The sequence below is a fragment of the Macrotis lagotis genome, chromosome X, assembly GCF_037893015.1.
Source record: "Macrotis lagotis isolate mMagLag1 chromosome X, bilby.v1.9.chrom.fasta, whole genome shotgun sequence".
NCBI lineage: Eukaryota > Metazoa > Chordata > Mammalia > Peramelemorphia > Peramelidae > Macrotis > Macrotis lagotis.
The window spans coordinates 547,093,260-547,119,838 of NC_133666.1; the positions used below are offsets into that span (position 1 = coordinate 547,093,260).

Sequence of the window (26,579 nt, forward strand, 5' to 3'; positions counted from 1 at the left end):
TTTACCAGATTGTCTGCCATCATGGATGGGTTGGGGGGGGGAGAGAGGATGGTGGAGAAATATGGAACTCATAAACTTACAAATGATGAATGTTGAAAACTACTTTTGCATGTAACTGGAAAAATAAAAATAAAATTAAAAAAAGAACCAGTCATCTGACATCCAAATGAAGAGAAAGTGGCAAATGGCTGTCTGATATAAGGATGAGGGAAGAAATGGATGTTTTTAACAAATGGTCTCAATTTTTTTCAGGAAAGTAATAATAATGTTTGCCCATCATTCTTGAAAAGAGGTGATGCCATGACAAGTACATGAATTGGATTTGAGTGAGGGTGTGCTGTACTAAATCATGGGCCTCATTTTCTCCTCCAGAGCCATCTGGATCCAATGGCCAGATATGAATCAGGACTTGCCCAAGGGGAGCTAGTAGCAAGGAAAAAGATACATTTGAAGTAATTACTGTGTAGAGGGGAGCAATGAATTGATCAGGAAAGGGGAAAAGTACATTTGCTCTCATGTTTGTAACACAGGAGTCAATTCTAATATTATTAGTAAAGAGAGTTTATTTAACTCTGAGGTTAAAAATAATTAAACTTCATGATATTGTTTCCAAGTAATCAAGTGAATGAAGTCTCTCTCAATGATTTCACAGGGAGAGCATCCTCTCTAAAAATGGGATTTCTATGCAAGTAAACTTTTGAACCTTACCATAAATATTTTTTTCTTTTAGTTTTTTTGCAAGGCAATGGGGTTGTGTCTTGCCCAAGGCTACACAGTTAGGTAATCATTAAGTGTCTGAGGCTGGATTTGAACTCAGGTACTCCTGACTCTAGGGCCACCTAGCCGTGTCATTACCATAAATACTTAAAGGAGTTACAACTTGAAGTAGCTAAGTGCTGGCCTTGAGATATCATATACAAACTATTCTAGACAAATGAGAGACTATGCTATTTTTAAAGACTTTCAGGAAAGGAGATGAGATGCCTATTCTAAAGTTTGACAACTATCCCTGTCAAGAATTTCATCATCCATAAGTCACAGGAGCTACTCCGCAGGTCCGTCTCCTCCACATGGATGAAGAATTGCTTTAAACAAAAAAACAAAACCTGAGAGCTGGAAAAAAAATCTTCTAGTACCAGATATCTCAAGCTGCCTAAAGTCACTGGGCCTCCACTTCCTCTTCCATCCCACGAGGAGACGGGGCAGGATGGTCTTCTGGGCTGTATTCTAGCTTTGTATGACCAGAGCTCTGCAACTACAGTGCACGCATAAACTTGAACGTGAGTCTCTTTACACTCTAGAACACCCTCTAACTTGGTGTTAGAGCACTTTGCAAACTAGGAGTTCTGCGGCTGCAGCCCCAGCCTGGGGCCAACTTTCTTTTCTCTTTGTGGGAGGGGCGGGTGCTCGGGGACTGGCAGGGAGTCATCCACAATAACACGTGGCAGGCTGATTGCGGGCGACCCTCGTTTTACAGAAGAGAAAACTGAGGCCCAGGGCGTTGAAGGTCTCGCTCAAGGTCACCCACCCGCGCCGGGGTGGGGCCCGGATCCCGCAGCCCCGGCGGGGGGGGGCCCGGGTCCGGGGTGCCGGCGTCCCCTCCCGAGAGCCAGGGGGCCGGGCCCGTGCCGCGTCAGCCCCGAGAAGCCCCGGGCCTCGAGGGCTGCCGCGACCGTGGCCGTGACCGGCCCTGCTCCCCCCGCCCCGTTTGGGGCGGTCACGTGCAGCCGGAGCGGTCTCACCAATGGGAGGCGGGCGCGGAATGGAAGGGATCGTCTGACCCCCGTGACGTCACAAAGCCGGCGGGCCGCGCCGGGCCCTTCCCCCTCCGCCGCCCCCTCCGCGGCCTCTCCCCGCCCTCCTCCGCCGGCCCCGCCCTCTCCGCCGGCCCGGGCGCCACGCCCGCCTTCCTCGTTCCCGCCCACCCGGCCGCCCGCAGCCAATAGGGAGGCGAGAAGGGGTCCGGGAGGGGGCGCCCGGCCGCGGGCCAGAGCGGGGCCGGGGCGGGGGCTGGGCCCGAGCACCGGGACCTGCGCCTCGGGCCGCGGGACGACCAGGCGCGGGAGCCGCCGGCGGAGCCGCCCCGCCGCCCTCCAGCCGCCGCTCCCCGGGGCGGGAGCCGACTGCCGGACGCGCCCGGTGCGTAGCCGGGGCCGGGGCCGGGGCCGGGCCGGGCCGGGGCGGGGCCGGGGCCAGGTGTGCCGCGGGGGAGGCTTCGCCCGCCCTCCCCCCGGAGCGCGTCTGAGGGGGTGGGCCCCGCGTGTGCGTGTGCTCCCACGGGGGCGGGGGCGTGCGTGGGCCGGGAGGCAGCGTCCGCCAGAGCCGAGCCGAGCCAGCGCGCGTGTGAGGCTGCAGCCCGGCGGCCGCCGGAGCCCGAGCCGGAGCCGGACCGGAGCCCGAGCCCCAGCCCGCCGGACGCGGCGCGGGATGCGGGAGGGCGCGGGGGCCGGAGCCTCGCGGTCCCCCCGCCTGCCCCTCGGGGCGCCGCCGTGGCCGGGCGCGGGGACCCCCGCTCGTGGGGAGGGAGCCCCGCGGGCCCGGGCTGCCCCGGCCCCCGGCCCCGGCCCCCGGCCCGCCCCGACAGCCCCGCCCTCTGCCTGGCCCTCCACGCGCCGCCGTGGCCGTGCCGGGCCCCGCGCTGTGCCGCCCGCAGAATGTGCGTGTGCCCCGGGCCCGGCCGCGCCGGTAGGTACCTGCGGCCCCGGCCGTGCCGCCCGCGGGGCCCCGCGCGTCCGCTGCCCAGCCTCAGGACCCCCGCCCCGGAGCCCCCGGCGCCCCGCCGGCGGGCAGCCTCGGCCTCTGCGCCCACGGGCACGGGCCGGCTCCGAGCCCTCGCTGGGGTTCTGGGGGTGGCCAAGCCCGGCGCGGCCCCGGAGCCGGCCCAGGGCAGGCGCCCCTAAGCAAGGCTGGCCGGGAAAGGAGCGTGGTTGTGGTCCGGCTTGAGCGCCCCGCCAGGACGCATGCAGCAGGCTCGTTGGCAAGAGCTGGGGCCGGGGGGTCTTGTGTTGAGTGGGGGGCGGCGCAGGAAGGGCTTTAGAGAGACCTGTTGTGCCTGTGAGCTCCATTCGACCCCTCAGCCTGGGGAGGGAAAGCTCCCTTGGGAAGCCGGCGCTGGGGCTCCTCACCGCTTCCCCGTCAGTTCCCTTGTAGAAGGGCTTAGTAGTCCTGAGATTGGAGGGAACCGAGACTCCATCCCATCAAGTTGGCTGCTTGGGTGGAGGGGCTTGCGTTGAAAGTCAAAAGTTTTAAAGATAAATCCTAAGGGGACTTGAGAATCTTTAGAGATATTTGTCATTTCAATAACGTATGGAATATCCATGATGCTCAAGTGCATAGTCCAACCTACCCTGTAATTTTATCTCTGTTGTTGATCGTTTTGCAACCAACTGGATAAAACTGCCTAAAAGTTCAAACAATTATTAGCAGGATGATGGTTTCTTGGAGACAAAACAACAAAGTGGACCAAATCCTGTTTAGTGTCTGTCTAGAAAAAAACCAAATGGAACTTGAATTTCTCTTCATTGAAATGTCTTTTTTGGGTTTTTTTTTCTTTCCTAAAAAAATTCTTAAGCTGACAAGTTTGGGCAGGTGTAAACTGTTTCTCTGCTTAAACCAGGGTTTCTTAACCTTTTTTTTTACATCATAGACCATGTTGGAAATCTGAGAAGCTAATGGACTTCTTTGCAAAACATTATTTATTTATTTATTTATTTGGGTTTTTGCAAGGCAACGGGGTTAAGTGACTTTCCCAAGGCCACACAGCTAGGTAATCATTAAGTGTCTGAGGCCAGATTTGAACCCAGGTACTCCTGACTCCAGGGCCAGTGCTCTATCCATTGCATCACCTAGCTGCCCCCCAGAATAATATTTTTAAATGCATAAAATAAAGTACATACATTATCAGAGAAACCAAAAGTTAGTGAAAATAAAGATTAGATTTTTCCAAAATGTATGGACCCCCCCCTGAAATCTTTTTACAGACTCCTTGATGGCAGGGTGTCCATGGATATATTTAAAACCGTAGATTTACATTGTCAAGAAAAATTTTGTTTTATTCTTAAATTTAAATTTTGTTCTTAATATAATGTCAGAAAATATAATGGAATGCTCTCAGGTTGAATTGATTAAGATTTCTACACTGTAAATCTAAATTAAAAAACATGTATGTTGGATAAAGGCCAATGGTATATGCTCTAACTACATCTGGGCACATCTCTTGGTACAAGTTATATAGATTTAACCTTTGGTTGACTTTCAAGTACATTTTGGAGGGCTTTTAGTTGTTAGGCCTGAACTATGACGTTCTTTGATTTTTCTGTCTGAAATACTGTCTTTCATGGCTGCAGTCAGAGTCACCTATTCTTTCTCCTAAAATTCTACCTGTCCATTCTGATTTCATTTTCATTTTAATAAGTGATTTCTAACTCTTGTAAAAGGCTTTTTGAGAGGTTTCATTGCTCACTCTGTTATAAATAAGGATTAATTGTTCTGTGTTTTATTTCCAGTTGTTGTATCTGTTCAATTTATCCTTCAAACAAAAAAAGAAAAGAAAAGGATATAGGGTTTAATGTTCCTCACTTGTTTTTCTTTTTATTGTGTTTAGTTTCTCATAGGGATATCAGAGAAATGAATTACATGGTAATTTATCCTCCTTATGCCCTCCTCTTGTTATTTTCTAAGTCAGTATGCTGAGAAGAGGAAGCAAGGCAATTAAAGCATTTACCTGGATAATTGATGCAGAAAGACCTGCTGTTGAGAAAAGGGAATGTAATCCCCCCCCTTGCATGAATTATCCAGTTTAGCACTTCTACAGTTGTTGTATTTTCTAGATAAATGCTTAATATTAAGCTTGGACTGTGTATACTGACTCGTAATAAATTCTAATTTTTCTGTGTGATGATAATTCTAGACATTTCCTTCTGAAGTGTTAGATCATCTCCAACCACCCTGACACAGTGAGGTACGGTTTTCTATTAAGAAGCTGAGAAAGAGAACTTTTTTTTTTAAACTTGCCATCTACCAAGAGGAAAAGTAAACTATTAAAACTGACAAACTGGGACCCTTCAGTAGGAGAATTAAATTCCCAAACAGAAACTGTTCTTCACATTGCTCTTTACATGTTCTAGAACCCTTTATCAGTAGAAACAAGGACAGCACACACATCAATGAAGCCAGTGGATAGCCACAGTCTTTCAACAAATAGTTTTCCCCTCTCTTTCACCAGCTCACTAAACAGAGCTGCTAATGAGTAGCCAAATAGAGTCAGCTTCTCTTCCTTCCTATCCCCAGTCTCCTCCTTTTGTGCTTATTTCAGAAGCCATATTGAGTGGTTGAATGGCCACTAGGAGGGAGAATTTCAGCTCCTGTATAATACAGTATTTTTTTAAGTATTGAAAGAATCTATGATTTGGTTTTGCTCCACTAATGTTTATTCCAGCCCATCTTCATATTAGTAAGTGAGTTTCTTGATTTTGCAGACATTTTACCTGGTAGTTAAGCTTTTATTAATGAAAGTTAATTAAGTTTTGCTAGACAGATTCGTACTGTCTTCCCCAACTCCAGATTTGAAGCCTTTTTAGCTTGGTGAAACCTACCTGAAGCCCTTCCTGGCACAAAACTTTTAAGAATACTAATGTGCTAAAATGAGAGGCTCAAGTGGGATTTTATTTAAGATTTATATAACTGGGTAATTGACTTCTAAAATCAGTTCAGGAAATATTAAGTATTGCCATCAGTCTTGATTTAGCTTGCTAGACACTGTGCTAAAGTCTAGACATCCAAAGAGGAAAAAAAATGAAATGGTCCCTGCCTGCCTTCTCTCACAGGTGTTCACACATGTGTCTGTCTATTCATGAGCATATACAAGTTAAATAGCACTCTGCTGGGGGTATAAAACAAGAGTCCTTGCCCTCAAGTTGCTCACTGGAGAGGATGCAACCTGTAAATATAAGGTAATTAATTTGATAAGCCCTAGCACCTGGGGACAAGCATGAGGAAAGAATACCTCAGGGTTTAGTTGAGCAGCTAGGTGAGGCAGGGGGTGGAGAGCTGGGCCTGGAGTCAGGAAGGCTCATCTTCCCAAGTTCAAATCTGGCCTCAGACACTAGCTGTGCGATCTTGGGCAAATCCCTAAACTCCTGTCTGCCTCAGTTTCCTTATGTGTAAAAAGAGCTGGAGAAAGAAATGGTAGACCACTCTAATATCTTTGCCAAGAAAACCACCAGTGGGGTTATAAAGAGTCAGACACAACTGAACAAGTTTAGAAAGCTGCCTTTAGCTCCCCTAACAGGATCAAGCTTATAGAGATGGTGCTTGCCAGAGGAATGAAAGTTCATCTCCTTAATTAAATATGAATGTGCTTATTTTTTTCTTTGCGTTTGTTTGATTTGTTGTCCAGGAGTCCCGGTCAGAAGTGCCAGTCTGCCCCTGTACTCCGATGCCATGCCGGCGCCGACTCAGCTGTTTTTCCCCCTGATCCGTAACTGTGAGCTCAGCCGTCTCTGTGGCACGGCATGCTACTGCCACCACACACACCTGTGCTGCTCGCCCCCTCCCTTCCCTCTCAGCCGCCTCAGATACACGCCGCAGAAGGCCTTCTCGACTTTCTGCCGACCCAAGGATCACTTCTGGCAGTACTCCCACACAAGGAGGTATGCCACCACCCCTCAGAAGTTTTACCTCACCCCTCCACAAGTCAACAGCATCCTGAAAGCCAATGAGTACAGTTTTAAAGTACCCGAGTTTGATGGCAAAAATGTCAGTTCTATCCTTGGATTTGACAGCAACCAGCTGCCGGCCAATGCCCCCATCGAGGACCGCAGGAGCGCAGCAACCTGCTTGCAGACGAGGGGGATGCTCCTGGGGGTGTTTGACGGCCATGCCGGATGTGCCTGCTCTCAGGCAGTCAGCGAAAGGCTTTTTTACTACATCGCAGTCTCTTTGTTGCCCCATGAGACTTTGTTAGAGATAGAAAATGCTGTGGAGAGTGGCCGAGCCCTCCTACCCATCTTACAGTGGCACAAGCACCCCAATGATTATTTCAATAGAGAGGCATCCAAACTTTATTTCAACAGCTTGAGGACTTATTGGCAGGAGCTCATCGACCTGAACACAGGGGAAACCACAGATGTCAAGGAGGCTTTGATCAATGCCTTCAAGAGGCTCGACAATGACATCTCTTTGGAGGCCCAAGTAGGGGATCCCAACTCCTTCCTCAACTACTTGGTGCTGCGGGTGGCCTTCTCAGGGGCCACTGCTTGTGTGGCTCACGTGGATGGGGTTGACCTGCACGTGGCCAACACCGGGGACAGCCGGGCGATGCTGGGGGTACAGGAAGAGGATGGCTCGTGGTCGGCAGTCACCCTGTCTAACGACCACAATGCCCAGAATGAAAGTGAAGTGGAACGACTCAAACACGAACACCCCAAGGCTGAAGCCAAAAGCGTTGTGAAGCAGGACCGCTTACTGGGTCTGCTGATGCCTTTCCGAGCATTTGGAGATGTCAAGTTCAAGTGGAGCATTGAACTTCAGAAGAGGGTGATAGAATCAGGCCCAGATCAGTTGAATGACAATGAATACACCAAGTTTATCCCCCCAAATTATTATACTCCTCCATATCTCACTGCCGAGCCAGAAGTCATATATCATAGGTTAAGGCCACAGGATAAGTTCCTAGTGCTGGCGACTGATGGTCTGTGGGAGACCATGCACAGGCAGGATGTGGTTAAAATAGTAGGTGAGTACCTAACAGGAGTTCATCAGCAAAGTCCTATCTCTGTCGGTGGGTACAAGGTGACTCTGGGACAGATGCATGGCTTGTTAACAGATCGGAGAGCCAAGATCTCCTCTGCCTTTGAAGATCAAAATGCAGCCACCCATCTCATCCGTCATGCTGTTGGCAACAACGAGTTTGGGGCTGTTGATCATGAGCGCCTCTCCAAAATGCTCAGTCTTCCCGAAGAGCTTGCTAGGATGTATAGGGATGACATCACAATTATCGTCGTCCAGTTTAATTCTCATGTGGTGGGAGCATATCAAAATCAGGAACAGTGAGTGACTAACAATTAAGGCCATTTGAAAATGGGGGGAGAAAAAGCAAGTTGGAGGGTGAAGAGATTTTTAAAAAATCTAACTTGAGAAATCCTTCCAGTGGGTCAGCCCATCAAATTAAGCATTTACTCATTTAAAATCCTAACCCTTGCAGGTTGTTTCTAGAGTTTGGGGCAGAATGTCAGGAAAAGGCTAGTAAGGTGATTTCTCCTAAGGTCTGGAACAAATGCTGCCTTTGCTTTGACCAGACACAGTCAGTTGATAAGGAAAAGATACTTGGAGACCTATCAAGTTTTCATTATAAGTATCCTCTAGGGAGGAGACAATTTTACCAGTCTTTGAAAATAGCCATGACCTCAGGTTAGGACCTTGACTAACAGAATGAAAGAAGTTCTCTGGATCCATGCTTACTGTAGAAAGAGGAAAATAATGTTAGTCATTTGTGTCACCTGATTTTCTTTAAGAAAAATATCTGCTCCACCAATGAGCAAAATTGTTGCTCTCTGCCATTTTTAATTTCATCCTTTCCCTGTATATATTTGTTTACACATTGTTCATAAAACTTTTTCCATTTAAATGTGTTAAGCTGTAAGTTAACAAAACTCGAGCAATTCAAATTTATTCAACCAATTTGGTTTATGACATTTAAATAAAATTTTGCTTTTGGGAAATGTTGTTCCCTTTCTGTCCTACCTTCCACCCCCCGATATTATCTTCCTGATGGAATTTAAACATATCTATTCTTAGAATAACTTTAAGAAAGAAAAGTTTTTGGTTCTTTCATTTATTACTGGTAATAAACAAGGGAAAAAAGGCGAGGCATTTCACTTGTATGATGTCAAAATTTTGGTTGCACTGCTTAAATGAGTAAGAGACTTTTTGATTGCTATGAAAGATGTAAGATTTTTTTTTGTCTGAATAAGTGGAAAAGTGACATTTCTTCAAGAACTTTAAAGCCCTCTGTAATTTATTTTACATCAATGTTCTTTATAAGTGATCCTCAGCACTAGCCTGCAATCAGAGTGAGGATAGGCTCTTATTTGCCATAAGATCATCATTTAAAAATTTTAGTGGTTCTACAAAATTGTTCAGTAGCTTTGAGGTTCGAATATGCTAATATACATGGCAAGTTAGGTGGGGTGAGAAAGAGGATGCTTCAGCGTCCCTGGATAGAAAGAAAAGGGAAGAAGGTAGGTATCTTACCTTCCTCCACATCTCCCCTTTTCCCTGAAAACACAGATCAAAATGTAAACATCTTGGTTTAAACCTTGCTAAATGCTTTATATATACTATGGCTTGTAAATAGGAATGCAAAGAGAGAGACAAAGCCCCTAATTGGGGAAGGTGTGCATGCCTAATACTTAATATTGCTCACATCATCATCACCCACTGCCAATTTTCTATACCTATATCCCCAGGTGATTTCATTTCTGCCAAAGGAATGGAATATGCTCCCAGTGGAGGGAACAACTGTATTTGTGGTAGCACTTTGGAGTTTATCTAGCATGTATCATTGGACATTTCGCTATTGGATTTAATTGTGAGCTGTGGATTTATTTTCTTCATTTATTATAGCAGTGACAAAAGACTAGTTAGGACTACATTTGATTTGCAGGTAGATTTTGAATATAAACTGTTCCCAGTTTCCAACATGCAATTAGTTGGGGATTTTTGGTGGTAGAATAAAAATTGGATTATATGTTCAAAGATTCTACAGTCAGATGAATTTGATTTTTGTTCAAAACTCTCCCAGAAGGAGAGTAGCACAGAATAACTTGCTGTTTGATTTCTGAGTTATGTTAACCATATTTAGTATTCAGTGGCATTAAAAAGAATCACTAATGCATTGGGTATACTGTGAAAATGAAGTTACATCAACTGCTCTGAAGAAAAAACCACTGAACATCTAGTAAAATCTCTGACATTTGTATATAGTCCAGTGCTATGTAAATTTGGCTTCCCATTGTCTTAAGATGATGGCACTTTTCCATCATATTATTAAAAACAATCACATTGGTCTTTGATTTGAAAGCTCAGTTCATTTTCCCACAGAAGATGAAATCTACGGTTCAGATTTTGACAACTTTAGGAATGAGATAAATTGGGTGTAATTGGAATGTAACACCATCCAAAGCAACTGTGATCTTAATTGTAATTTGCTGCCTCTGTGTTACTCTTTATGCTGAACTCAAATTCTTGTATAGGTAAAAAGGCTTGTATCTTTCCTGTTGCCCTGTCTTATGTATAAAGAAGAGAATGTATGCAAGCTGTTAACGTATTTAGCCTTTCTTAAATTTTTGTACTGTTTAAACTTTTTAGCAGCATATGCACTTAACTACTGTATTTAAATATAATCAGTGGTTCATTATAGTATTTATATTTAAAAAAAGTCCTTAATGAGTTAAAAAGGGATCTTGGTACTATAATAGTACCCAATAGGAAAATGACAACAACTTTGTTTCATATAAAGGATATAACTGTACAGGAATGTATTAAAGTGTTTACGAATTGGAGAAATATTGTTAGAAATGGCTGGAGTGAATTAAAGCATCATAATGTCTTTCCAAATGCTTGTGATATGTTTTTAGCATAAGAATGTCTTTTAAAACAATTTTGATATCTTTTATTTTGACATCACTTTCATTTCTGAATCTGTCCTCCTCATCCCCTACCTAGTTCCCTTTTTACAAAATTTTGAAAAGAAAAAAAATTCATCAAAATTTACCAATATGGGGCAGGTTAGGTGACACCAAGGATAGAGCACTGGCCCTTAATGGCCCCATTGCCTTAAATAAAATTTTTAAAAATTACCAACATATCAGTCTCTGATAGCATATTACTTTTTTAATGCCCTTTGTTGCCCCCTCCTCTTCAGTAAAGGGAGGGAAATATATTGTTTCATCCCTTTTTTTTTAACCAGGTCAAAACTTGGGGTTAAGTGACTTATCTAGGGTCATACAGCTAGTGTCAAGTGTCTGAGGTCAAATTTGAACTTGAATCCTCCTGACTCCAGGGCTGGTGTTCTATCCACTGCATCACCTAGCTGTCCCTTCATCTCTTATTTTTTTTATTTAATTTTGCAAGGCAGTTAAGTGACTTATCCAAGGTCGCACAAGTAGGTTATTATTAAGTGTCTGAGACCAGATTTGAACTCTCCTCCTGACTACAGGACCAATGCTCTATCCATTGTACCACCTAGCTTCCCCCCCCAATCTCTTTTTGAAGGATAAACTTCATGCCATTATGTTCTGATTTTTAAAATATCTTCAGTCACAGTTTTGTTTAAACTTTATATATTGTTTTTCTTTCTTGTTTTACCTTGTCAAAGAACATGGTCATTTCTATCCATTTTTAAAAATTAGTTTAATTTTCAGTTGCTTTCTGTATGGAGAAATTTGCTCTATTTGGCTCCAGAAGGTGGAACCTGGAGGAGTAGGTGGAAGTTGCAAGGGCAAAAAGAGAGCCAATTTAGGTTTGATGCCAAGAGAAACTTCCAACAGAGCAGATTGGGCTACTTTGGGAGATGGGTAGGTCCTTGGGCAGAGATCTTCCAAGTAGGACCTAAATAACCATTTGTTAAAGATTCCTTTAGCAAATGGTCCCTGAAGTCTACCATGACTCAACTTCTGCAAATCAGTAAATAGTACAATATTTTGAATACAGTTAGGATTTGCTATTTGGGATTATGGATTTTGGTTGTCTTATCTGTCACTATTTGTGCCATCCTCTCTAAAGAGGATATTGGAAGAAACCAGTCTGAAGACTCCAGACTTTTAACTCAAGTCAAAATGGTGTGTCAGTCATGGGTCTATTTGCCAATTTGGCCTGTCTGGACAATGAACCAAAGATTGATAATATAGCTGATCTCAGTCCCACCAAGGGAATGACCTTGAGTGAAGATATTTGCAAGTCAATCAACAAGCATTTTTTGTTTGCCAGGTAATATATATATATGTATATTATATACATATATATATATATATATATATATATATATATATATATATATAAAACAGACTTAAGGATGAACATTCTGGGTCAAATAAGACAGTGTATTTCTAAGTACATTTATGTGTGAGACAGTTATAAATGTATATGCAACTAATCATGAATCTCAACATTTGAACCCACCAAGTCCATTTCAAGGCACCATTCTGGCTTTGGAGGTGACCTTTGATTCTCATCAAGTCAGAGAACAGATTGGCAGTTACCCCGAGTTTGAGCAGGACAGCTGCTGTCCTCTGACCAACCTGATTATGTGTTGAGAAGTTTGGTTTTCAGCTGATGAATTTTATTTTTTTGACTATATTCAAGAAACTTTACAGAAATATAGGCAGGCTTTGAGATGAGTGATTGAAGTCTCATAATAGTGAAAATTTAGGTATTTTAAAATAATGAAGGGTGTTTGGTCCTTGGAGTTTGTCCCAGTTTTAGCTTTTATTGTTAGGAGGTTGCACGTGAACACCTCTGACCTGTTATTTTCTCCCTAGCATCATTCTTGCTTAGGAGTCACCTAGCCCTATCCTCATTTTATAGACAGGAAAAATCAAGATCCCACAATAATATAACTGGGAATTAGGATCCAGGTCCTCAGATGCTAACTCCAGTGTTTGTTTTTTTGCAAGGCAATGTTGAGTGACTTGCCCAAGGTCCCACAGCTAGGTAATAAGTGTCTGAGGTCACATTTGAACTCAGGTCCTCCTAAGCTGTCCCAACTCCAAGAGATAAATCTTTAGAAGGAAAAGTGACACTCTCTACTTGAGTAGCAAATAAAGGTTTTAAAAAAGTTATTTCTAACTTAGGGAGGTAGAGGCTGAAGGCAATAGAGTTAGGGTTGGCAGAGCTGCTTTAGGAAATAGCATCAAGCATTTGTTTCTTATTTTTGAACAGAAGTATTCATGTGCCCAGCAAGACATTTTTGTAATGTCTCCAGAAGAGGAGAGCTTGTAAAACGTAAAGATTTGACTATTCTGGCCCTTAGGTATCATTTTTCTGCCTTTTACATATTCATGCATGCTTATAACTTTGCTTTCATATGAAAATAGGATTCATTAGAGAGGAAAAGGAGGCAGGATTCAAGTCTTCAGGAAATTCTGAGTTCTTAGGACTTCAAAGTTCATTTCAGATTTTGTCAAAGAATTTTAGCACTTCAAAGGGACCTTAGTTTGCTAAAGACCTGCTATCTTGATATGGAACTGGCCCTGGTGCTTCCTGGTGCTTCCAGGCTCTGCCAGCAGAGTAGGTCCCACCTGAGTAGAAGGGCATGAGGATTGGCCTATTGACAGCCTGTATGTCATCCCAGGATCAGCTCAATCAAGGTTAGAAGGTTTTTATCACCAGGATAGTATTTGAGTGATGATTTTTTTTCTACAATAGCAACTCTGGAAGAAAGTCTATTAAATTGAGCTTCTGGCTAAAGGACAAAAATCACTCATCTGTGAAGTGTTGAAATTATAGTTTAGTGATCTAGACCAGGGAATCTTAACCTTTTGTGTACCCTGGACTTTTAGGCAATATGGAAAAGTGAATGGATCTCTTAAAATAGTTTAAAAAAATTGAAAGCCCAAAACATAAATAATTGAAAAAATGAATTTTAATTAGAAGTTAGTGAAAATAAATTTGTAATTTTTTTTCTCATCCAAATTCTTAATCTAGCCCTTAAATCTATTCACAGAATGGTGTGTGGACCCCAGATTAAAACTGGCCTCAGCCTTTAGACTGACCTCAACCTTCTCACTTTGTAGATAAGATAGCTGAATCTTAGGACAAGGTCACACAACTAAATAACATGACTAGAATCAATGGATTTCTCTTTTTTTCCCTTTAAATTTGCTCCTTTGAAAGAACAGAGAAGTATGACCCTCATTCACTCAACTTTTCATTGAGAAGCTCTTAGAAACTTTATTTTTGAAAAGTGCTATATATATATTTGGAAAGACCTAGTATTTGGGTTAGAGACAAAAAAAAAATAATATGAATGAAAGTGATTCTTGCCCTGAGGGAAAAGCACATTCAGTTGAAAGATGATAAACATAAGAGGCAGAAAACATCCTAGGTTCTAGCAATGGTAAGCATAAATACTGATATTTCTGGAGTGACTGAATAAATGATGTTGAGGGATGGATTTTAGACAATTTTTTAGCCTGTTACTGAAAAATATTTCCAATTCAGATACTTGAGTATTTTTGTTTTTATGCTTTATCATTCTTAGTCATATTCATTTTGGAAAGCATGATGTAAGTAGAGAGGTATTTAGAAAACAATGCTGTAGTTTGTCATAATAACTGGGCCAGGCCCTAGGGTATTAATTAGATTGTCATATGAACCAGGAAAATAGGACTTAATCGGATTAAGCTTCAAGTAAATTATAAAGGGAACAGAGAAAAAGGCCTTGTGATAATATGTCAAATGCATATTTGTTAGAGTGTCTTTATTTTCCCAGTTCATTCTAAGGCAGATAATGGTACTATTTGTCAGGTGAGGAAAATTTTGCAATCAACTGCATTTTTTTTTTTGTCGAAAAAATAGCCGATTTGCGGCACTGCAAACAAAAAGGATTGACCTACAGACCTAAAGTGATATTGCCACTATCCTATGTAAGAAACGTACTCCAGTATCAGGTATTTGAGAATGTTAGGAAAATTTTCCCAGTAGTTGGGACCTGAGGACAAAAAGCAATTAGACAGGATCTCTGTGATCTTGTCCCACATCTTCATTTTACAGCTAAGGAAGCTGATGCCCACAGAGTGTGTGATGGAGAATGGGTGAGGGCCTTGCCCTTGGGGCTAAGAAGGTGGGTTATGACAGCTTGTTCCTTCAGGTTCACCTTTGTTGTATGAAACACAAGCTGCCAGCAAATAGGTCTGGTGAACTACCAAGATGTAGAGTTTAATTCTAGGTCCCCAAGCCAATTCTCCTTGAGTTCCCTGGAATACTCACATATGAAATGCTTGAAGAGTTTCAATATATTTTTCTCAAAATGACCTGATGAGATAGGCATAGGAGCACATAGCTAATATAGATCAGAGCTAGAATTTGAGTTCATTTTCTCTTTTCCAAATTTCTCTTTCCATTCTATCTTGTCTTACCCTACACTTTAGTGGAACATTCCCTTTAGAAGGCCCTTCATCACTGTAAGGACCAGTCTTCTTAGCTGTATCCTGAATATTCTCATCATCACCTTAAGGTGAACCAACTTTGCCCATTGAAGACTAAATCCCTGTGTCATAACATTTCACCACCCTCCCTTATTTCATGGTATCCCTTTTTCCAATCTCCTCTCTTACAGTGTAACATAGAGGGTTAAAATGTACAATTAAATTCCATATACAACAATACATATGTACTATGAACATTTAAGGGAAAATATAATGGTAAGACCTTAGTTTTCTAGAATGAAGATTTCTGAAACAGTCCAGATGGCGATGGGGCTTGGGTGGGGTGGGGGGGGGGAACCCCTTTGAAGAAGGTACCTTTGTATAGCATTGAAGGACCTCAAGAAGGTATCTTTGTACACCTAGCATTGAAGGAAATTACACCCACTTTATGATGAGGGTAACTTCACTTAGCCAGATGAAGGAAAAATTCTCTAATTTGCTGTCAATATCTAGAAAAGCCAAGTCTTTCCTTAGAAAATTGAAAAGCTACAACAGAGAAGAGAAAGGAAGAAGGAAGAAAATAATAACTGCTATTTGGTTACTAGCAGAGGATTTAAAAATATGAACTTCAAGGACCAACCAAAAGCAAACTGGCTACTGATTAGTCACAATGAGAGATGGGGCAAGATGAGTACTCTTGTCAGCAGAGTATTAGAAATAGAAGGAAAAAAAAAACAGTGTGAAGGGGTCAAATGGCCCCTGTGGTGGGGCATCCATTCTCTGGGTGGCAGTAGGACAAAGAGGGCAAGCAGCCCCTTACACTGCACTTCAATATGCTGCCTTACTGGGTTAGCTCTGCTGTTCAGAAAACTGTTACACAGAAAAACTTCTTGCCTGAGAGTTTGGGATATTAATATCTTTCAGAATGTATTTGTATTTCTAGAACACAGTACTTGGCTAATTAATGCATATTGACTTCCTATATTTATTTATTTATATATACTTAAATCCTCCAGGGGATCAAGGAGGATCTACTCTTATCCATAGGGTAGAATCCAAGGATTCTGTCTCATTGATACAGGTCCCAACCTATTCACTCCTCATCCTGGGCTTCAGTTTCACTAGTGCAGGTTCCAACCTATCCACTCATCATTCTGGGCTTTGGTTTCATCAACTATAAAATGAGAATAATAACAGTACCAGCCTCCCAGGTCAGGATTGTTATGAGAAATAAATGAGATAATATTTGTAAAATGGTTTACAAACCCTAAAGCACTATCATTAGCTTTATCATCACTTATGTCCACCACCTGCTTTTCTAATCATACATTTATTTCCATGCTGTTATTTTTATATTACTTTTAAGATGACTTTTTTAATTTTTAAAAAAATTTCTCCCAATAACAACAATTTTTAGCAAACTTTTTTTAATTCTCTCTCTTCTTCCCCACTCTCTATTCTTTATGTAAGCAATTTGATATAGGTTATATGTGTATAGCCTGGGGCAGTGAGGAAGCATCATGAATAGAATAATGAGCTTGGAATCAGAAAGACTCATCTTCATGAATTCAAATCTGACCTCAGTAGCTATGTGACCTTGGACAAGTCACTTATAACCCTATTTGCCTCACTTTTCCCATATATAAAACGAGCTAAAAGAAATGGCAAACCATTCTAGCATCTTTGCTAAGAAAACCCCAAATGAAGTCATGACAAGTTGGACATGACTGAACAAACAAATCTACATGTGTGATCATGCAAAATATTTCCATATTAGTCATATTGTGATAGAAAACAGACCAAAACAACTCACAAGAAAAATAAAGTAAAAAAAAAGTTTGATTTAATCTGTATTCAGACTCCATCAGTTCATTCTCCAGAGGTGCATAGCATTTTTCATCTTTTAAGTCCTTCGGGATTGTCTTGGATCATTGTATTACTAAGAATAGCTAAGTTGTTCACTGTTGATCATTGTGCAGTTTTGTTGTTACTCTGGAAAATGTTCTCCTAGTTCTTATATTACTTCTTATATATAAGTCATCAAAGAATCAACATGGGACATGGCCCAAAATGCGATGAAGAAACCTCTACTATGAGTCTCCCTTTATTGCACTTTGGGCTATGTTCCATGTTGATTCTTTAAGAGACTTTGATGTACCCTTACCCATGTACACATAGCATAACCAGGGAAAACTGGCATTCAGAAGATGGATTTTTGTGTCCTCCCTTAAGCGGTTTGGGATTATTGAAAGTGCTTTATGATTTCTTAAATGCACCAGGAGGTAAACCAATCAGTCAACAAATGTTTATTGTGTCTGTGATCGAAGGTACTGTCTTGGGGTGTAAATAGTGGAGTCTTAGCCTGGCACAAATTCAAAACATGAGGAATAATTTCTCCTAGTTACTCTCTATAATTATCCCATATCAGAGGCAGCATAGAATAATAAGTAGTGTGTTGATAGACCTGATTTCAAAACTTGGCTCCTGGTATTGCTGCTTGGACTTCCCTGAGCTACATCTATAAAATGCCCATGCCACCCATCTCCCAGCATTCTCGTGAAGCTTACATACATAAAGCAATATGCAAATATCTGTTATCATTTTAATATGGGTTCTTTCTAGGCACTGACTCTTCAGGTTACATGATTTCTGACTACTCTATCCTACTTTCAACCAAAGAAAAAGGTTTTCCTTATCTTTTATTATCTGGAGAGTAAGTATCTTTCCTAATAAGATCTTCTGGGTTTGGAGTCCAAACTGATGTTTGTCCTACATTCTCGAAGAAGATCATGACATCAGGGAGGTGATGCCATGACATGCACATGAACTGAATTTGAGTGGGGAGGGGGCCTGTGCTAAGTCACCAGCCTCACTTTCTCTTCCAGAGCCATCTGATATAGTGGCCAGATATGAATCAGCTTGACTGATGCCATTGATTCAAACCCCCAATTTTGGAAAAGATTCAAGTACCCCAGTTTCATTTAAAAACTTAACAGATTTATTTTTTGTTTGATTTTGCCAGGTAATGGGGGTTAAATGACTTGCCCAAGGTCACACAACCAGGTAATAAATGTCTGAGGTTGGAATTGAACTCAGGTACTCCTGACTCCAGGGCTGGTGCTCTATCCACTGCACCACCTGGCTGTCCCAACAGATTTACTCTAGCAAAGGAATATTTACTTAGAAGAACAAACTTCCTCCCCTCCACTCCAGGAAAAGAGTGGCATATCCCCAACTTCATTCATTTTCTTTCTCTCTCTCTCTCTCTCTCTCTCTCTCTCTCTCTCTCTCTCTCCCTGTCTTTTCCCTCCCTCTTCCTCTGTCCCTCTTTCTGTCTGTCTCTTTCTCTCTGTCTCTCTCCGCCTCTGCCTCTGTCTGTCTCTCCCTCTCTCCCTTTCTCTTTCTCTCTCTCTCCTTCCCTCCCTCTCTCTGTGTTTAACTCTATCTCTTGGTGTGTGTGTGTGTGTGTGTGTGTGTGTGTGTGTGTGTGTGTGTATACATATACATATATATATATGTATATATATATATATATATACATATATATATATATATATATACACATATATGGGGGGGGTCTCCCTTTGTCTCTAATTGTTTTTATTTCTGTCTATGTTTGTCTCTGTCTCTCACATAGACACACAAATGCATATATATCATTTCAGTCTCTGGGACTAGATAAGGAATTATGTTCACAGCTTAACTCAGTTCTTATGCAGGATGGTCTTCTCAGATTCTAAGTTCAAACATCTCCCCACACCAGGGTCACATTCACAAGACTACTTTTCCAGGCTGGCAACAATAGCCAGCCTGGCTCCTGCCTCCAAGGTCACCCTGACTTCCAGATCTGGAACACCATTATCCGTACTGAGAACTGAAAAGAACAAGAGAAGTAAATCAAAACCTCAAACCCTCAGAGACAAAAGGGAGAAGGAGAAAAGTAGCCCTTCCCTCCACTTAGTTCATAGTTCCTGTGCTGTGGGTCAATAGAATCTTCATCCCTAGGTTACACCAGAAAAAGATAGCTAGACTTGTCCTGATCTTGTTATTTATAAAATACAATCTGTTTTCTTCCAGAAGTAGGTCCCTATTGTCTCCCACCTGGATGTTTCCATCTTAGGTGATCTGGACTAGTGCCATGGTCAAGTTCAACTCCTATTTCAGGGAAATATTCCATCTTCACACCTCTAGTTGAAGAGTTCTTAACTGGGGATTATAAACTTGTTTTCCTAAAAATATTTTGATAATTGTGTTTTAATATAACTGATTTCCTTTGCAATCTTCAGCATTTTATTTTATGCTTGTAAAATATTATTCTGTAAAATATTATCCTGAGAAGAGTGTCTATAGGCTTCACCAGTAGGACCAAGGAGGTAATGGTTCAGTGACATTAAAAAGTAAGACTAGATCAATGCTCAGTAGCAACTAGTGCCCAGGTATGATGAGCAGAGTAAGCTTAGGATGTTGGGAAAAGTGATGAAAAGTTTGTAGAAGAATTCCCCAAAGCCTTTGGGAAAGCCAACTCATGTGCATTGATAAACCCTCTGGATTTACCAGTTCATTGGTCTGAAGGGAGTGAGACCAAAATCTTATTTCTTGCTAGGTAATTATCAATTACATTCTGCTTGGTGACAGAAAGCAAATCGATGAGCCTGGTATAGGCAGTCCTCACTTGAACCATACCCCTATCGTGGTGGAATGTAGTTGTATGAACTAAATTGGAAAGGTAGGCTGACACCAGATTGAACAGGGCTTTAAATACCTAATACATGTGAACAAAGCTTGTATTATATCCCAGATTCAATAGGGAGAGACTGAGTCTTCTCTGACAGAGAAGTGGCAGTCAGAACTGTTCTTAGGGAATGTCTATTGATCAGTGGTATAAAGGATGAGTTGGAAAAGAGAGAGGTTGGAAACAAGAAGACCAATTAGGACGTGATTCTAACAGACAAGAAAGTGTGCAAAAAAAACTAAAAAAAAAGTGAATATAACCTGAACAAGGGTCATGTGAGTTAAGAAGACAAATCTGAGAGATGTTGTAGTTTGTGGAAGAAGCATTGACAAGATATGGCAACTTGGGTATGGATAATGAGGGAGAAGGTAAAACAGAAAAGGAATCCAAGATTGTGAACCTAGATAATTAGAAAAATAATGACGACAACAATAACAGAGAACATTTATATAATGTTTCAGTCTTGCAATTTTCTCATTTGATCCTCACAACAGTCCCCTTTATGATCCTTGTTTTACAAATGGGGAAACAGGAAACAGAGATTGTGACTTGCCTAGGAGTTACATAGCAAGTAATATCTGGATGAATTTGAACTCGGGTGTTCCTTCCATGTGGTTAAGGTGGAATGAAGTTATGAGTCATGAAAGTTGAGATTTGATGAACTGGGAGGCTGGATTATTTAACATGAAATTAATTTGTATATGATACCTAAGTATAATAGGGAGTTGGAATGAAGAGAAAGATTTTTTAGGTATTGGATCCCTGAAGAAAAGAGAATGATGTAGGAGCCAGTAGGATACTGCATGAAGGAGATGGATTGGGTAATATAGATAGCTGCTGGAATGTTTCAAAGGAGGTGAGGATGCTTTATGATAAAACAGAGAGAAGCCCTGAAAGTGTCAGTGAGGAGTAAGGAGTGTGCTTTCTACTCTTGTACTATTGTGTTGTGGGAGTGTGAGAGAAGTTGTAATGTATACTGAACAGAGTATCCAGGGAGTCAGTGTTTTCCAAAAAAAGATCAAGGTTTCTGAGAAGGTGGAAAGAATATAAGAGGAAGAAGTCAAAAATGCAGAGAAATTTGTTAACTCTAGAACAAAGATTCAAAAGGAGACAGAAGGAAAGGCAAAAGTTAGGGTGGTATAGTTCCAGTGGAAAGATCACAGAATTTGGAGTCACAGGAACTGAGTTCAGTTTCTGATTCTGCCTCTGACTATACCAGCAAGTTGATTAATTCTAGTTTGATTATTTTTTTAATCTATCAAATGAGGGTCTAAGGTCCCTTTGCAGGTCGAGATTTATGGTCCTATGACTCAGAAGGAATGAAGGGGGAGTGAAGGGAAATATGAAGAGAGTAATGGCAAAAGAATGAAGTTCTTGCTTAGTCAGTCCATGACTAAGGAATTTAGAGACAGAGAAGTCAAAGTTTGCTAGCCATAGGTTGGAGCAATGCTACCAGTACCTTCAAAGATCATGGGATAGCAAATGATAGTGTCTTGTTTGATCTTTTTTTCATACCAAGGAGGAAAAGAAAGGAAGATTGGGTTGTGTAATTGAGTCAGTAGATTCTTAGTGTTTGAACTCACATTAGATGTCTGTTCCTTTGGTGAACAGTCAGAAGATATATGTGGAAAATACAGCCTAGATTCTGTCTCCTAGGAATATCTTCTAGGGATACCTAGTTTACAAGAGCATGACAATGCCAATAATTTTATGGTGCTGAAGTAATTAATCTATCAATCAGTATTTATTAAGTACCTACTATATATGTGAGGTTGGAGGTAGTTAGGTGGCTTGGTGGATAGAGCATTGGACATTGAATTGGAAGGATTCATCTTCATAAGTTCAATTTTAGCCTTGGACACTTAACTAGCTGTTTCACCTGTCAAACTTAACTCTGTTTCCCTAAGTTTCCTCATCCATAAAATGAGATGGAAAAAGAAAATGGTAAACTATTTAGTATCTTTTTTCAAGAAAACGCCAAATGGGGTTGTGAAGAGTTGGACTCATCTGAAAGGAGTCAATAATAACAAAAATATGGTAGTTTTGGATTCAAATACAAAGACTGAAAAAGTACTCATAAGGAATTTATATTCTAATGGGAGGAGAAAATAAATATGTATATTAATATAAAATTATAAATTCAAATATATACAAAGCAGTTAAATACAAGAGAGTTTGGAGAGAAGGCACTAAGAGTTGGGGGAATCAGGCATTACTTCATTCAGAAGATGGTGTTTGAATGATTTCCTAAAGAAAAGAAGGTCTCAATTAGGCAGAGGCCATGACAGTTATTCCAGTCTATGTTGGAGTATAGAGGAATAGACACCAGAGATGGAGTATTGTTTGTGAGGAACAGAGAGAACCAGGTTGTTCCCAGATTGTGGGAGGGGGATGTGATTGAAGCCAAAAAAGATGGTGACTGCTTGTATAGGGTTTTAACAGTTAAACCCAAGAGTTTATTTGTTATCCTATAGATACTATAGAAGCTGGAGTTGATCAAGCATGGGTCAGAATTATGCCTGAGGAAAACTGATTTGGCAATAGTAGGTTGGACTTGAACAAATGGTAAGAGAATTGAAATAAGGAGACCAAATTAGGAGGATGTTGCAGTTATCTAGGCAAGAATCTCTTTTTTTCTCTTTCTATTCACTTTGTTATGGAAATGCTTATTTTGTTTCTTAAGTTCAGAATGAAATTTAAAAAAAATAAGAAAGAAGGTGAGTAGGTCTTGGACTAAGGCATGGATGTGAGAGAAATTGTAAAGATTGAAGTAATGTCGGCACCTGATATGTGGGGTAAAGGAGAGGGAGAAGTTCAACATAATGCCAAGTCTACAAACCCAGGAGACTGGAAGGATGGTGATGCCTTTGACAAAAATAGAGAAGTTTAAAAGAGGTAGGGTTTTAAGAGAAAGATAATGAATTAGATTGGAGTCATGTTGAATTTTGTGATAACTCCTTGACATTTAGTTTGATTAGATTTTTGGTGATGTGTGAATGAAACCCAAAGGACAGAATTGGGTTGGAGATTTTATCTCTTTGTCTGTCCATCTGTCTGTCTATCATCCATCCATCTATCTACCTACCTATCTCATCTATCTATCACATATTTGTTTTTTTATCTATCTATTTATCCATCCATCTATTCATCTCATCTATCATCTATCAATTATTTATCCCATCTATCCATCCAACTATGCATCCATCCGTCCATCCATTCATCCATCCACCCAACTATTCATCTATCTCTCCATATATATATATATATATATATATATATATATATATATGCATAATATAGACTATTATGGTCCTCATTTCCTAGAAGGTCAGGTAGGTTAGATTTCACTCTTCCCTCTGGCTTCTCTAGTACCCTTAATGGAGTTGAAGGGTATAAAGGCTCTCTGCAACATCTCCAGCCCCCATCAATGTTGTTCGCTCAATTGTGGGAGGTGGGATTCTTCTATACTTCAGGTCTATTTAATTTCTGTTAGTCAGATTAGCTTTTATATAGGAACATTTACTTCAAAAGAAAGAATCACAAACATATAAACTTAACTTCCTAATGCAGGAGGCATAATCCCTTCCCCTGCTTTACCCAACCTCGATCTCTGGGGAGGGGGGAGGGGGGAAGGGATTAGATTCATAGTTGAACTCTATTTCTGTTGAGCATAGTCTCAATTCCCAGTCCAACCCCCTTGGGCTCAAGTCCCAGGCACTTGACTTCTCCATGTTGAAGAAATGAAAGGAATCAAAGAGAAAGGAATGTTTGTATCTGGGGTTCAGATCCCAGTCTTTGTCTGTATCAAGAGAAAGTAGGAAATTATGGGCAGAGAGAGCGATCTTCCACAAACTCCAAACAGCTACTGAGGTGTACTTTTCATCTGTTGTCAGGTCTTATCTTTTATGCTGAGCTGGTCTCTACTCTTAGATCCCCAAATGCAAAGATATGGGGAACAATGAGGTCTTTGTGTTCATCTCTTCCTCATCTGCCCTTGACCACCAGCATATGAAATCTTGAGTCATGGTAATAGTGGCAATCAGTGACTGCCACTGCCCATATGGTTAGCCAGAAAAATCTCTCTCAAGAGCCAAGGATACAAAACAGATACCCTGAGACACATATACCCAATTTACAGACCTTGTTATTTTTTTCATTATCTTACAAGTCTGTTTCTTGCTGTGAATTTCCAGACTCCTCTCCCCTTCCCCCCTTTCCACAGAGGTGAAATTTAGTGCAGAAATACTGCATATTAAGTTTGTTCATATAGATTTTTTTTAAATCCCCTGGATCTTATAAGGGATTGCATCTATTATGTATGAAGGTAGAGAACCAGTCTATTCCTTGGTTTCCTTATTTGACTAATTATACTACTTTTATATCTCAATTTTTGGATTAATGCAACTTTTATGGTCTGATAGATTCTGTGTGAATTTAAAAAGGCAGTCTCCCATTGCATCCAGGACCATCTCCACTTGTCCTGATCCTATCTGGCCACCAGACCCAGAGGGCTCCAGAGGAGAAAGTGAGGTTGGGGACATAGTACCACTCTTCCTCACTTAAATTCCATTCATTTTAAATTTATGACATCACCTCCTTAATATCATGGTCCTCTTGGAGAATGAAGAACAAACAAGATGCTTACTGAATGAATGGGGGCTCAGCATCTATTTTGTATAATTGACAATCTACAATGAACTTGGGAAAAGCAACAAAGGGCTCCATAGTCAGACTTCTCAGTTTTTCAGGGGCACTTATACTTTAATGAATATATCTATTTTATTTTAAAGATTTGATTATGTAGTCAAGAAAATTTTTTTTAAAGATACTGAATCTTTACCCTCTCCTAACTATCCCCCCCAAAAAAATCACATCTCCCTGTCTCAAGATCAAGTTCCTTACTTATCACAAAGGTAAAATGTGTCAAATAATAAACCCAAAAGGCAAAAGGTTCTGGGTAATTAATACTCAATTTATTAATTAGACTGGTCAAATATCAATAATTAATGGTCAATTATTTCTCTTGGAAAACCAAAGCAGCCCCTTCCCCAATGGCAACATTAAAAGCTTTTAATACCTTTATAAAAGTGGATGCCCCTGACAAGGGGAAAATTAACTATGATTGATGGACATTTAATGAGGATGTGGGCTAGGAGTCTTCAGTAATTCCTGCTCAGAACTTGATTTGACCATGAGGCTCAGCTACCTCCTACAATCAGGATATGGAAGTCCATCTCTACTCAGTCCACTCTGATTGATTTTTTTTCCTTCATAAACTGTTTCCTTTAATTTTAATAATAATTACAAGGCCAGGGGGCTCATTCCTCAGGGCAAGAACTGGCCTAGACTAGTTTATATTCTATAAACAGAAGTAAGTTCTCCTAGTTGGAAGGGACTTGGTTTAAGATCAAGGAGCATGTTCCAGGAGGGTTAGGGTCATCTCATCAATTATCTATGTCCTTTAGAGATTGACTGACTCTCTATAGGGATTGGATTTCTAAAAAAGGAAATAAAATGCCTAGATCCTAATTAATAATGGGTTATTATATATATATATATATATATATACACACACATAGCACAATATAATATAATAGAAAAATAATAATTTATCTTGCTCTCTGTGTCTTCAACCTTACTTCTCATGCCTAACTGGGACTACAAGGGATTGGCCTGAGTTTCTCATCTCCCAAGAGTTTCCTCAATAGCCATTTGACTATGCCAGACTTACTTGATCTTGATACTTACTTGATACTTACTAAGCTGTGTGACCTTGGGTAAGTCACTTAACCCTGATTGTCTTATAAAAATATTTTTTTAAAAAAAGTCAAACTTAGGACTTTATATTTGGTCCTGAAGGAGATAAAGAGCCACTGTAGATGAACGGAAGCAGGTGTGGAAGGGGGCGTATTCAGACCTTTGATGTAGGAATATCACTTTGAAAACTGGAGGATGGAGAGAGAGACTTGTGGAAGATAGACCAACCAGCAGGAGTGAAGGGATGAGGGTCTGTACCTGGGTGGTTGGAGTGTCAGAGGAGAGAAGGGGCCATTTAGGAGAGATGTTGATGAAGGTAGAAAAGTCAGTACTGGACAACTTGTTGGCTATAGTGGTATGTGGCAGGGAAGACCCAGGTTCAAGGTTGGGTAATTGAAAAGATTGTACAGGTTGAATATTTTTGTTTGTTTTTGCAAGGCAATGGGGTTATGTGACTTGCCCAAGGTCATACAGCTAGGTAATTATTAAGTGTCTGAGGCCGGATTTGAACTCAGGTCCTCCTGACTCCAGGATTGATGCTCTATCCACTGCACCACCTGGCCACCCCTATAGGTTAAATTTTAATGAATTATAATAATAACTAATATTATTCAATTTATAGTTATATGGACAGTATTTTATGTGTATATATGATACATATATATATATTATATATGTTAACTCACATGATCCTAAAAAGAACCCTATAGGCCATATATTCAGACCATATATATATATATATATATATATATATATATATATATATATATATGAGGCTGACCCAGATCAAAGGTCACCCATCTAGTAAATGAATGGTGAAAATAGGGCTATAATTGAGTTTCCCTGAAATTGAATCTAATACTCTTTCCCCTTAGTTTCTTGATAACAAGAACTGTCTTTTGCCTTTTGTTGATCCCTAGGGTTTAGGATAGTGTCTGACATAG

At 40.9% G+C, this 26,579-nt stretch overlaps 1 protein-coding gene across 4 annotated transcripts in view; it reads left to right on the top strand.

Moving 5' to 3' along the window:
• Nucleotides 1-10,617, top strand: part of PDP1 (pyruvate dehydrogenase phosphatase catalytic subunit 1) — a 40,519-nt gene extending 29,902 nt beyond the window's left edge. The window contains exons 1-3 of one of the 4 annotated variants that reach the window (XM_074200195.1): nucleotides 2,072-2,139; nucleotides 5,826-5,951; nucleotides 6,398-10,617. In XM_074200195.1, coding sequence (XP_074056296.1) covers nucleotides 6,442-8,052 — 1,611 coding nt within the window. In that variant the 5' untranslated portion in view covers nucleotides 2,072-2,139; nucleotides 5,826-5,951; nucleotides 6,398-6,441 and the 3' untranslated portion in view covers nucleotides 8,053-10,617. Of the gene's footprint in view, nucleotides 1-1,994; nucleotides 2,140-2,591; nucleotides 2,686-5,825; nucleotides 5,952-6,397 lie in introns of those variants that run through there. The other 3 variants (XM_074200197.1, XM_074200194.1, XM_074200196.1) reach the window with 3 other exon arrangements.
• The last annotated feature ends 15,962 nt before the right edge of the window (nucleotides 10,618-26,579 follow it).